The 14,042-nt window shown below is 42.0% G+C and overlaps 1 protein-coding gene across 2 annotated transcripts; it reads right to left on the reverse strand.

Annotated features, from left to right (window-relative positions):
* Nucleotides 1-3,508: 3,508 nt before the first annotated feature.
* On the reverse strand, nt 3,509-13,795 carry midn.S (midnolin S homeolog). Of its 2 annotated transcripts, none has more exons than XM_041572803.1 (7): nt 13,493-13,795; nt 11,997-12,084; nt 11,771-11,833; nt 10,041-10,385; nt 9,393-9,519; nt 7,543-7,806; nt 3,509-5,730 (listed from the first exon to the last, which is right to left on the reverse strand). In XM_041572803.1, exons 1-7 carry the CDS (start codon nt 13,690-13,692, stop codon nt 5,465-5,467), a joined length of 1,353 nt encoding a protein of 450 aa, XP_041428737.1. In that variant the 5' UTR covers nt 13,693-13,795; the 3' UTR covers nt 3,509-5,464.
* Between the last annotated feature and the right edge of the window lie 247 nt (nt 13,796-14,042).

A 14,042-nucleotide genomic window follows, 5' to 3' on the forward strand; every position in this document is an offset into this window, starting at 1 on the left:
CAGCCCTGTAGCATCAGCTTATATTACAGACCAACCTAATTTTTTTGCTTGATCATTTGCGACTACCCCTAGACCTACCTTCTCAACCGCTGCTCAGAGCCCACTGAGCATGTGAGTGTCCCAGACACTTTCCAAGATGGCGACCCCCTGTGACAAGTTTGAAGTCCTGGATCATTGCTGCTATTGAGAAGCTGAAACTTTAGGCTGGTGCAATAAGTTCAGTATATAAAACATGGCATTTTTAGTGATATTGAAGTGTAGGGTTTAGCTCTCCTTTAAGAGTTTGTCTTCTTGATCCCATTTAAAAAATGTGAAATGCATTTCTATAATAAAAAATAGTAACTAAAACTAGGTATAGAACAAGGTTTAAACCAATTATGGGTTCACAAAGTGTATTCCCAACTCTCTTATGCTTTGTTCACCAGTAGATCCTTCCAGTAGACATGAGGGCATCCAGTAAAATTAGGAGAAAGGAGGTTCCATCTTAAGATGCAATAAACATTTTCCACCTTTATTGCAAAAGGGAAGTCTTTCCCTGAAGTGGTTGTACTGGCAGATCAACAATCATTGAGTATTGGAATAAAAATCTCCTAACACAGTTTGGAGGACAGGTAGGGAACTTAGTGCAGAAACATTTCTGAAGCTCTCTAGGTGCAACTTCATCCCACAACTAAATTACTATCAAGATGCTTCCACACCCCCATGAAAGTTAAATCCATGTATCTCACAATTCTGATCTGTGCTGGAGATGTCTGCAGGAAAGTGTCTCTCTCCTACATGTTTTTGGGATTACTATTTATTGAGTAATCATTTAACCCAAAATTTATGAAGAAAATGTTAAAGTATGAGGTTAGCAAAGACCTCCAAAGTAGTACATCTTGTTCTACATTTTGAGTCCTATTTCCTTTAAAAAAAAAAACCTTAGAATCTAGAACCTCAGCAAAATTTCTGACACCATTGCCCTGGAAGTCCTAGCAAGCCCCAAGTATTAAAGTAATTATGCATAACTCACAAAAACATAACCTACATTTATATATTGGGGGGGGGGGGAAGACTGCAAATTCCCAATCAAGATGTTAAGAGCTTATACGGCAACTTAAAGAAGTAACACAGAGGATTTCCCAAAAATGTGGGGTGGGGGGGAACATTTTATCAAACCTTTCCAAAACTCACTACAACAAATCCAGAGCAAGGCATTAACGTCCCCCAACAAGAACAATTGTATCTTGTATGCTGAAAAAAAAGATGCTTTGTTATTAATGCAAATCCAAATGTTATAACCATGCATAAATATTTAGTCTAAGATTACAAAAACCATGGCCTCCAGCTTTTAGGTCTTTGGCACTAGCAGTGCTTAAACTTTTGCATTCTCAGGGAGGACAGTGGGAGTGAAAATACCCCTACCATCTGAAACCATTTGCCACTGAAACAAATGGAAATCACTCTGCCTATGGAAGATGTGGATGGTGAAAAGAGAGCGGTGACCATAAAGTTTCAAAAACACCTTATGCCAGACCTGTGCTAGAACACATAAGCCTTATCACTATCACAGCAAGCCATAAGGTGTAGTTGAACCATAGAAAAAGTATTTATTTGTGCTCCTACGTTAATTAGAAAGTTTAGTCTGCAATTATCCTCCCACACAACCAGATATGGTAATCTCCAAAGGGGTCAAGATCACCCCCCCCATCTGCCACAGATTGGTGCTACATTAGCTACTTTTAAAATTAAGCAAAGGTGCAGTATACCCTTCTGGATTATGATCTGCTTTTTATCCCCAGTCTACTAGGCTGCATTGGGTGGAAGGGGGGGTTTTGTTTATAAAGATTTCAGCCCGTAAAAAAAGGGTTTCATACTGCCCTTTTGTTTGGGGCCCTTTTTTGATGCTCAACATTTAGTCTGCTGATACATGAAAAGATTAGTTGCCCCTTCTTCATATGCTTTCCCACCAGCAATAATATGAATCGTTGGTGGGAAAACTAAACAGTGTCTTGCCCACACTAGAGGAGATTAATGTGGGTAGACATCTCCTTATGTGTCAGGGGGCCCTTAGCTTTGGCCCACAGAGACCCTGGTCCATAGGAATACAGAAGTTAAGATGGCCATGTACATAAATATTCACTTGTTTGCCAAGGTTGCCAAACAAGCATGCTCTTTAACTGATTTGGCCTAAATGCTGGGCAGGTTGGGTGGCTGCCAGGCCAATCATCAGATAATATCAAGGGCCTGTGCAGACCTATCAGGAGAGGTAAAAATAAAAAAAAAAGTCTATAAATCTCTTCATACAAAACCACAAACCAAATGTACAGCTGTTAGTTCTGCTGAAATCTGTAGATTATGGCAAATGCAATGATTTCCTGTGCCCACCACCCTAAACTCTTCCCTTCATTCATCCTTTCTCTAAATAAGCCTGACTGAGGAAAGGAGGAAGAAAATGAACTACATAAATCTTGGGATGGTTCGGTCTGCAAGTACCCAGCATTATATTGGTGTGGCACAGAGTTGTAGAGTACACACACTTGAGGAGGTATCGATCACACACACTGCACCCCCCTTCTCAGGATACCCGTGGCCTCTTCCTGTCCTGTACCAGGAACACCCACAGCTGCTTCTCGGCAGAGACAGCACTGGCCTCCCCCTCACAGCACTAAATTAACACTTCCCCTCCCAAGCAGAGGTCTGTGTGCAAGTTAGTTTTACATGTAGGAATCATCAAATGCTTTTAGTGTCACTTTAAAATAGCCGAATGAGTAGCCATTTCAAGTTAGATCACCTTCTGAGATGCTACTTTGATACATTGTATAATAAGGAAATTAACACAAGGAATCTAAATCTGCATTTGGCAGTAGGCTTGGCATATTTCCTTCTTTTCACTCTTAGCCAAGAGCATGGTATATAATGGTATATAATGCAAAATTTGGAATAAAGCATTCCTGGGCCAGTACTTCCCTTAGTGAAACAAGTGTCTTTTTATTTTGCACACATCACAGTGCTCCAACGTTTCGGTCCCTCTTGGGACCTTTCTCAAGGGGGACCGAAACGTTGGAGCACTGTGATGTGTGTAAAATAAAGACACTTGTTTCACAAGGGAAGTGCTGGCCCAAGAATGCTTTATTCCAAATTTTGATTATATGATTGAGAATTGGCCGTGCACCCCTGAGACAAAGAGCTAAGAATTGGTGACCAGCAAAGCCCATATAAAACAAGTATAAAAAATAAAAAGTTTCCATAACAATAAAATTGTATTATAATGCAAAATTTCATCCCGACTGTTGGGAGTCAGTTTTTGAAACGCTGTATCCACACTTTGTATTAGACTGGTAAATTGCCATGGGCACTGGAAGTTTTACAGTTTTATATTAACTCGCATTCTCACTTAATATGTAACAGTAGAAGGGCCGGTTTCATTTGTTAAATGCTACATTAACCTTTTTTCTTCTTTTTGCGAACGTATCAATATAAAACAACAGTTGTGACAATATTCCCAACAGAAAAACACAACATGAAGTGTCCTGCTACATCTTTATTTAGAGGATTATAGTCCTTTTAAGTTAAACCTCTATATTTTGTTTGTCCAACCCCTCCCCCATCAACTCTGGCTACACATGGTACAGAATACATAACCCAAGACCCTGGCCCTCCCCCCACCGTAGTAGCCAGAGAAGAAGCACAGAAATCCCTGGGTTCCATAGAGAAAAAAATGGTAGTAATAAAACAAGTTAAAAAAAAACCCTCTAAAACCAAAAGAGATATATATATATATATATATATATATATATATAGCGCAAAAGTTTAGACCAAGGGTACTGTGTTCATATCTGGTGACCAGGTAACAAGGAGGATTATAAATAAATTAATAGAATGTGCAAAGAAAGGGTTACTAAAGTCCAGTATTTTCTATAATCATAAAAGAATAACTGAATACCAATATCCCCTGAATTAAAGAGAAAATATAGGGATCACATGTTCACACACATGGGGCAAATGTGCTCTTAAGTGGAAGGACAGAAAGTAATGTAAATTTGAAATATACATTAAGAAAAACTCAGTATGAATGTAGGTACTAATTACTGGTGAAAAAAATCATAGTGGATATTTGTGGTCATACTCAAAGTTGCATCTATATGGAGCAAAAGCCATGGACAGCCCAATATGGCAGCATTTCAAAACAAAGGAGCAAAAATGATGACCCCCCCCCCAGCCAATGAAATAATTCTCTCACCTATACAACTAGATTTAATTTAAAATCCATGACGAGATGGCCGCAAGCAGCCCCTCAAGACAGAGGGGTCAGGTAGTCCTGAAAATGTACCTCTTACATTGACACCCACAAGCAGCAGAAGAGAAAAGAAAGATTTCTCACGCACAGGCTGCCAGGAAACACGCCTCGCACATGCACCGAATAGTAATTACGTCACAGCTGGGACATGGGCCCTTTCACACAGAGAGGAGGGGGGGAGGGGAAGGAAGAAACTGTGGCCCGAGGGGGAGAAAGAGACCCAGGGAATTGGCAATGGCAGGAAACAAAGAAGAATTTTTTTTTCTGTACCAGTTCTAGAATTCATTTTCATTGTGTGAAAATAATTCTGCTCCAAGAACACATAAAAAAATGCCAGTTTCATTCAGATAAAACAAAATTGTCCTAAATTATTGATCCAAGAGAAGTTATAAAACAAAAGCAAACAAAAATGAACTTAATATCCAAAGTGTGAGGTAAATATGATTTAAAAAAAACGTAGGAAGCTTGGACAAAGCACTCAGGTTGCTGCCTCCCTTCCGATCACTGCCCCCCCACTTGAATGGTTAAGGGGAGGCACAATGTGCACAGCATGGCCTTCCCATAGCCAGTCAGGGATGGGCAGTAGCCCACAGCAAATAAACGAGCAATGCTACATATGACAGTCATGGTGGTGGACAGGCTGGAAAAGCGAGGGGGTTATTATAGAGTCCCTGGTCCCCCTTCTTTCTCTTAATTCCAACCTCTTGTTCCCACAGAGGCAGGTGCTTCCTGAAAAGCAGCATTTCAAAAATAAAGCCTGGGACTGTTGTGTGCTGTCAAACCAGGTCATAAATGTTCCCTACAAAGTATGATGAGTGAGATGGAGCTGCTTGATTAGTAGGGTCCAGCTTTCTCAAGGAAGAAAAAAAAGTAGAAGAGTGCACCTTATTGCCTTCACGCTCCATAACAACAGCGCAATCTTGCTATGCTCCACATTCCAGCGTTTAAGGCAGAACAAGTTATTGGAATTTAAGTCCACTAAACATTAAAATTATCTTTTATTCTTTATTTTTAATTTCCTTCCTCTCTTTGCTTTTCCTTTTCTGATCATTACGTATTCCTCTGTTGGAAGAAAGAAAAATCAAAACAAAAAGCCTCTCCAACTCTCCATGGTCCATACCAAGTGCAGGAGCAGGCACTCCCTGGAGCACACTAATAAAACAGAGAATGCTACAGGTATGCATCTCATGCCACCACAAACTCTGAGTTCAATTCAGCCTTGACATCCGGTTTCCACAGAGAGTCCTCAAAGTCAATCTCCAGGCTGCCCTCCCCACTAGATGTACTGCTGTTACTGCTGGTCCGACTAGATTTTCGGGTGGGCATCCAATGATATGGAGCCCTTGAGTCTCTCCTTGCCTTCCTGCGCAATCTCTTCTGATGCATGAGCAGCTGCAATCGCTCAACTTTGCATCGAGTCGCCCTATTTTCAGTCTGTCGCAAGCGGTCTCCTAAGAATGAAAGAAAACATATGTAATATTAAACAATGTGCACAACGTAGGGAATGACTGTTTACTGGGGTTAGGTGCAAGCTCTCTATCTCAGAAAGATGAAAAAAAACATGAAAGAAAACATATGTTATATTAAACAATAGTACTATCATGATTACTATTGCATACTATTGATTAAAGAATAATAGTCTGTGATAGACACTGAGTGTATGATTTCCTAGGTCTGAGGGGGGGACAGTAAAACATCTCACAAGCTCTGCTGCAAAGCTTTCAATATTACTAGCACTGATGATCCTAAAAATCTGCTGCTGTTTCCATAAATAAAAAAGCCTGTAATTGGCACTGTTGGTGCCAGAAAGGAAATAGTCAAACCAGTGGCCACAAGGCCACTAACCCAAATAATTTACTCCCCTGAGCACCCGGTTTCTTTGTTCTAATTCCACATAATGGGTTAAAGAGTCCAAGGATTATAAGCAGCACAGAGCCATTGAATATTCTATCATGAGGCTCCCACAGCTTCCTGCTGCATAATGGGATCTGATCACCCCTCCCACACGCAGTCCTCTTTGTTCTCCTTACACAAAACACACAGAATGAAACTGGCCAGATGTATGCAGGCCCTCCTCCTCTCACCCACTCCCTCTGTGTGTGCATGAGGGGGGGGGCACCCTCCCAGGGGGCACCCTCCCAGGATCAGTTGGGGGGGGGGCACTCTCCCAGGATCAGTCTGTCTGTTAAAAGACTGCCGATCTCTTCACAAACTATAAGAATGTAAAGACCAAATGCCCAGCTGTCTACTGCAAGCTCACTCAGCCCCTCCTCCCTATACAATTACATTACTAAATACTGTCCTCTAATTCTATATTGACCTAACACTCCCACTGCCTCATCTAAATCCTTTTGGGGGTTGCTTTATCTCAGACGCACAGGCGGCTTCTGAGGTTTCCTCTAAATTGTAAATGTATTAAAAAAGCTCAAGGGAAGATAGCACCAAATGTTATATCAATTCAAAAACACCTACAGGCAGCAGATCACTGGGTGGGGGTTGGAAACTGCTGTGAATGACTGAAAGGCCTTTGTCTGAACCCCCACCCTTCTGCAGCCAAACTGAACAAACATGGCAACAGCTTCATCCCCCACCCTTACATATATAGGGGGGAGGGAAAGGTCAGATAATCCATTCAGTGCTGAATGGGGCATTGCTTACAGTTAGAAGATTTCATTCAAACTCACACTTCATATTCCAACCACTGCTAAGAAGTTAATATTTTTTATAAAATATAGCACCTATTAATGAAACGAGTGTGTATATACCTTTCAAATACAGTAACATAATGTGAAAACCCTGCTTATTTTGTATCAAAGCCAAATTGCCTGCAAATCAGACTAAATAGGGCTCTCAGCATGTGGGGTAGCATGTGGGGTATATTCTCCATTTTTGGGGCAGCAGAGAATTTTCTCAATCCTATTTAAGATCACGTCATTAGTTTTAATGTACATAGTCATCAGCAGTGACAGGAAGATTTTGTCTCAAAAATACATATTTCTGGCCAAAAACCACCTGTTACAACTGGTGATAGGCAGTTTCTATTAAGGTTATCAAGCTTTTGGGAAGGTTCGGCTGCTTCTATGCTTGCTGAAATAAACTGGCAGACAATATGTTCCATATTTTATGAGTGCAAGTCATCTAATCCTACTTACTCTAGGTATCAAGCCTTTATCTTAAGTTCCATGAAACAGATTATGCACCAAATCGGTGTACAGCACTGCATTTAGTTAGTAAGCAACCATACTTGGCACCATATTACTCACCACTTGGTTTGCATGTGCGGGTCTGAGCCTGACAATGGCCTACTGGATGAGTGGTTTGCTGGGGTCCCGTGCTTTGGGGAGAGGTAGCTTTAGCATTCCTGGCCTGGGATGCACACTGGGTGTGACATCGGAGTGTGGTTAGAGACGGTGGCATACCCTGGTAGTGACGGGTGGCACTCAACAGATCATTTAGAATCTGTAAGATGGTGCCAATATCCCGGCGGGGACGACCTGCACCGTCTTGGCAATGTGGATGCAAAGTGCCTGAAGCAATAGAAGAGTAAACTGAAATTAATGAATTAAAAACACAAAATATTTTAAAGTAAAGTCAAATGAACTTTGATCAGTTATGGGTACTATAATTCAAAAAGCATTTATCAAGAAACCTCTGAAATACTGCATAGCGATTTCACATCGCATCCTTTATAATGAAATACTTAATGTTTGACTGATTTGGGGTTTTTTTTGGCTCGGAGATCAAAAAAAATTGCTTAAATTAGAGAGCATCACATCGAAGGCACTAAGGGGCAAAGCAGCTTGTGCATATTCACAGAAAATGTTACTTTAGGGAGACATTAAGGCGATCAGACAGCTGTCTACATCAAACTGCAGGGCCTAATTCTGGTAACCATGCTGCAGTTGGAAGAAGGGTCAATTTTACCCTGCATGCCTGCTTGCCAAGTGAATTACATGGTATATGCAAATAGGGGTGCAACAATTAAAACTACTGATATTACTTCTGAAGGGACATGTACAGGCCAAGTATGGATTTAAATCTGCAACAAGCAGTGCTTTTTTAGTAAATTGAACAGTAAAACATAACTTGAGATATAGCTTTTATAGCAAAAAAAAAAAAAGCCAAAGAGCTCAGTCACACTAACTTACGCACCCTCCAACAAGGAAGCGCATCCTTGAAGATGAAAGTGACATCAACAACTTCATAATCAAGGTGACAAATGTATTACAAACAGAACAAAAAAATGAAAGTGTGCAGCCCTCATGAAAGAGTGAAAAATAATGATTAATGAATACACAAGTAAAACCTTTGTAAACAATGCATTGGGACAAAAAGTCAGGATTAACTTGTCATTCATTGCAGAGGATTTCCTGGCCATTCCAAAATGTATACAGACCCAGTACTGCACACCTTCAGGGTGTCCACAAATGATGGACACTGTTTATCTGTCAGCCGTCACCTTTTGTCTGTAGCCAAAGAGGCACCCACATCATCTAACAGCTTTTGTACATTTATCACCCAGCTTCACAATGATTAGCTAAAGCAATACAGCCCAAGTTTTCAGTAGAAGGCACAATTGTACAACAAACTTCATGCCAGAATATTATAAGATAATACCATAAAGAAGTATTCTTGCTCTTGGGCAAGCTGGAGCCATAAAAATCTCTTGAAAGGACACATCTGACTAACAGTCCTCAAGTTGCACAAGGTTTACACTCCTAACCACAGTATTTTATGCTCCCCTAAAGTAATAGGATGCAGTACTTTAAAGAACCACTTCCAATTTCTTCTTTAGGATTTTCATTAAAGGGGTTGCTCACCTTTGAGGGATATTTTAAGACAAAATGCAATTGGCTTTCGCTTTTTTTTATATTGTTAAAGGTTTTTGAGTTATTTTGCTTTTCAATCAGCAGCTCTCCAGTTGCAATTTCTGGTTATTAAGGTCCACATTTCCCCATCACTCAAGCATTGATTTAAATAATTGTATGAATAGGAGGGGGCCTGAATAGAAATACGAGTAAGAGAGAGTATCAGTAACAATACACTTGTCTGACAGAGCATTTGGTTTTTAAGTTAACTTAAAGGTGAACTATTTTATTCATCTGCCTCTTACCAGAAAATGTCCCTGAGAAAACACCAGGAGCGTGGTTGACAAAGCTCTCAATAATCGCACCGGGCTTCCGGGATCTGCTTGATGGTGAAGAGCTTGTTCCCTCAGTTCCTCTAGTACTGCATGGTACCTGCTGGGAGAGATCAAGTTGCAATATTTAAGCTCATATGGAAATAATCAGCAACAAAAAATAAAGATCACAACATCAACTGCTGACATGGTAAAAGATTTTCCCTGACAGGGGTAGTTGACCTTACTGCTACAGCTGTACACAGCAGTATTCTAACAATAAGCAATTGATGCTTTTTTATACCATTGCAGTAGCTGTTTTTCATTTTAGATTTTAACTGCTGTCTAGCTGCTAGGGATTACTTACTTAACAAAAGAAAGCATGAGCAGAAGCATAAGCAATAAAATAAGAATAGCTACTAATGTTATTGTGATAGTAACTGTTTTTGGGTTGCTTGGTCACTGAAACTTCAGCCAGGTGGCAGTTAAAATTGCAGCCTTAGCAAAGCTTATGCCATTTAACATACTAAAATATAGTTGAAACTCTGCTTTAACTTTATGTGCATATTGGCTAGATAACCAGGCCCGTGTTGGTTTAAATCCAAGAGCATTTCATATTAAACCATGCCTCGTATTCCTTACCTCTGCACAGGGTGACACTCCTTCTCCGTGGGAACGGAAGACGCTTGTGGTAAGGGGAGACGAATGGGGGGCATCGCAGTGTGTGGAAGAAGTTGGAGACAACGTAGTGGGTGGAGTAGAGCCTGGTGTGCAACTTGCCAAATGGGAAAGAGCAGACGTGCTTGTATGTAAGGTGCGGTATTGTGGGGGTGCACCAGCGTCAGCTCCTCTGGTGATTACATGCCGGTGTTGGAGGTGAGAACCCCCTGACTGTTGAGCAGCCAACTGGAGTTGCACAAACATCATATGATCACCAACACGTAGTGCTAGCGTAAGAGGGGAACGGCCAGATAGGAAATCATTCACCTGAGAAGGGATAAGACATATGAAAAGGTAGTTCAGTGGTTGACAATATATTATTCAATTCATAGCTTTCATTGATCCAGGACAGAAACAGCAAAACTACTGCATTTGATTTGCCTATGGGATTTGTCTGCACGACTCCATGCATCTGCTACAACCTTTCATATCATTTTTCATATATGCACTGAAAAAAAGGGAACCACCTCTCACCTCATTTGCACTCTGCACCATTACACCCAGCAATGGAATACCTAAGGACATTGACCTCCCACACACCATGAACCCAATGAAACCTATTTCTGACCGCTAAAGCAATAAACCTGTGAAAATTCACAGAACCGGTTAAAAAGAAAAGTGACTCTGAAAAAAAAAAAACACAGAACAGAAAATGTCTGAACAAAACACCTCCAAGGTATGCTGCAGAGATAGGAATTACACAGCAGCAAACCACCCTCACGACTCTATCATACAAACACAGCCATGAATGCAGTGCGCCTTCCCCCACGTCACGACTCAGCCCCCCCCATAACCAACCACCTCCGCATTACTGGACAAAGAGCAGAACATTAACCCTGAGAGTTCTGAAGAAAATATAGAAATAATCCATGCGTAGTAGGCAGGAACATTGTGTACTATTGCAGTGTACATATGTGCACAGTTCCTCTGCCTACTTTTTCAGGCTGCTCTCTCTGACTCACCCCCCTCCAGCCCACGCCTGCATGAACAGCTAAAAATAGCAGAGTCCAGCACATAACCAGGAGAACAAGGCCACAGGGCAGAGGGGGGAGAAGTGGAGCACAGGTACAGGCATAAGCTTTTTCATGTGTTTGGTGTAAAGGGAAACAAACAAAATATTACAGGTGAAACTAGAGAAATATGAAGCACCCTTACAGAGAGTATGGATAGGGAATAAAATGCACATGAAAAAGTACATACAGTGGTGTGGCAGACAAAAAAACACAAGTAAACCTAATGGCATATCAAGTATAATAAGGGTTGTCATCTTTTCTGGAAAAAAATACCAGCCTTTCTATATATTTTTACCCTATTAACAACATTGGGACCAACCATCATTTGTACCAGCCTGGCCAGTAAAATACTGGCAAGGTGGCAACCCTACGTATAATCAATGGCATTAACAATGAGCAGGGGTACTGCAACAAGAAATCTGTACCTTTAAGAGGCAGACTACACTAAAACTGCAAGAGGGAGGGGCAGAGACAAGGCAGAACTGCATACGCCCTCCCAGTCCTCATCTGATTAGCAACTGGTTTGTTTGTCGGTAGGAGACAAGTTTTGCGTCACAGCTTGAATGGTGACACAAAACAGAATGTGGTGATTCCCTTTAAACAACCCCTCCCAATGGATACCGCCCTGTGACCGCTCACCTGCGTCTCCGTCAAACTCTCCAGGGCCTGCATTACAGACTGCTCAGGACGGGACATCTGGGACTGCAGGGGCAAAAGAAAGAATTCAGAGAATATTAACTACTTTGAGCACCAAAACAGACAGAAAGAAACAAGGCATGGACAGATATGTGGAGGAAATACAGACATATTCTAGGTAGAAGAGATTTCCCAATAATATTATACACAAGGCATTTACTTCACTCACCATTAGTCCAGCTTCTACGCTTGGCAGCAGGGTTAGTCTGCTGCCATCTGATATCCCCAAATCTTGCAGTTTTCCCGAGCTCAGGCGCCTGTAGTACACAGACAAATGAGTATTAATACAAGTGTAATGAACCTCTTTACATCATGAAAGATGCCCCCCTAATACCATAAGAAAGGAACAGTAAATAATTAGATCAGATTTTTTTTTTAAGTACTTTGCCAACAGGATAACACATTCTCCTACTCAACTAAGCCATACAACTCTGGCTGGCAGCACTCTTCCAGTCCCATGACCTATAAGGAAGAGGGTTTTTAACCATAGAAACATTTGGAACTGCCTTGAACAAGCTTGTTTGCCATTTTGCACAAACACAAAATGTGACTGGTCTGTTACATCATATTCAGGGCCCAGCCATTCAGTATGAAACCCACAGCCTCACCCCAAGGCCTACAGGATCGACCCTTGTGTGTGTAGACAGACAAAAAGAAAACTAGCTGGGCAGGAATAACATTGTATAAATACATATTTACTGTGGCAGGGTAAACAGGACACCATTCTCCCTAAACTGAAAGGCTCCTCTTTTTCCCCAGTTTAGCAGAGGTCACACTAGAAGACATTCTATGGTTCTCCCATACAAGGTCCCCGTAAGGCCCACTCTGCATAGTCAGTGTAGGAAGGCGGGTGCCCACCAGAAAAGTTTAGACTATGGGCTCCTCTCCAAACTATTTTTCCCCTCTCCTCACTTTTTTTTTCCTCTTAATCTCTTTCCTTTACATACTAAACTCCTTCCATCCATTTAGCCTTATTGTTCCCATATAAAATAGGGCAAATGATTAGAATCAGAAGGGCCCACTGACACCTGGGCTCACAGGGAGTTTTCCTGGTATCCAAGTGGGCCAGTCCAACACTGTGCATAGTGACTAATGTATTGCAGTTCAATGTAGTCCAAGGCTATCCACAATCGTATGGACTCAAGCCTATAGATGCGAGTTGCATACACGTTGGAGAGATGGAAATAAAAAGGGCATTTTTTAAGTAAAAGGGTTCTCCATACAGGGGCAGTTTAAAAGGCACAGTGGGAGGGGAAGTTTATCACGGGGGGGGGGGCACACATATGAAATGCCTTGTCTGAAGTTATCGTTAGACAAAGACCGCCCCCGGGTAAGGAACAAAGGACGGAAAGACGAGGGGATCAAATCGACCCCTATGGTGCAATAACTGTCAGTAAAAAATGAACCCTCGTCGCCATTGAGGGTGATCTTTTCCGCAGCCCACTGGGTTTCCGTGCTCGCCAACTTCTAGTTCTCCCCCAACAACTGAACGCGTATGTTAACAATAGGAGGGCCTCCAAATGCTGCTCCTGTTAAACAGATTCCACTACTCAGGGTATAGCTCCTATACGGCCTTGGGGTTATCCGAAAATTTCCTCAGTTTTCGTACAGGTCCCACTTACGCACCCAAAGAAAAAAAAACATCCATCCCCCAACCCTACTCACGTCTCCCGGTGCAACAGGGTGAGCCTCTCCTTCGGCACCTTGAGCCGCTGCGAGATTCGTCGCTTTAGTCCATCCACGGTCTCGTTGAGCGGTACGGACAGCTCATAGCGGGTGCCAGTGGTGCTCTGAATATTAAGGTTCATGGGCGTTTCTCGAGCTACGTTGGTGCAGCTCCGCGGGACACTAGGCTGCTGCTCCATCCGAGGATCGGATTCTCACTTCGGTCTCCGCTGTGAGCTCTGGCGTGAAACTAACCCACAAAGTTACAGTGAACCTACACCCAAAGCCGTAACAGCTCGACCACGCCCATTAACCAATAGAAAGACTCAACCTCCTCCCCCACGTGGCAAAGATGGAACGCCACCTTCGTGCCCTGTGGCCAATCAGTGTTGCGGAATCCGTTCCAACGCGTTTGATGCTTCGCTATGGCGTCTTGGAAGCCGCGCCCACCAGAGCCATTCATAATAAATTAAATTCACAACAAAGAGATATGGGAGACGTGAACTCGTTGAATGCAAGAGATTTGGGTTAAAAAAAAAAAAGAAAGGAC

This window comes from Xenopus laevis, chromosome 1S (assembly GCF_017654675.1).
Source record: "Xenopus laevis strain J_2021 chromosome 1S, Xenopus_laevis_v10.1, whole genome shotgun sequence".
NCBI classification, from domain to species: domain Eukaryota; kingdom Metazoa; phylum Chordata; class Amphibia; order Anura; family Pipidae; genus Xenopus; species Xenopus laevis.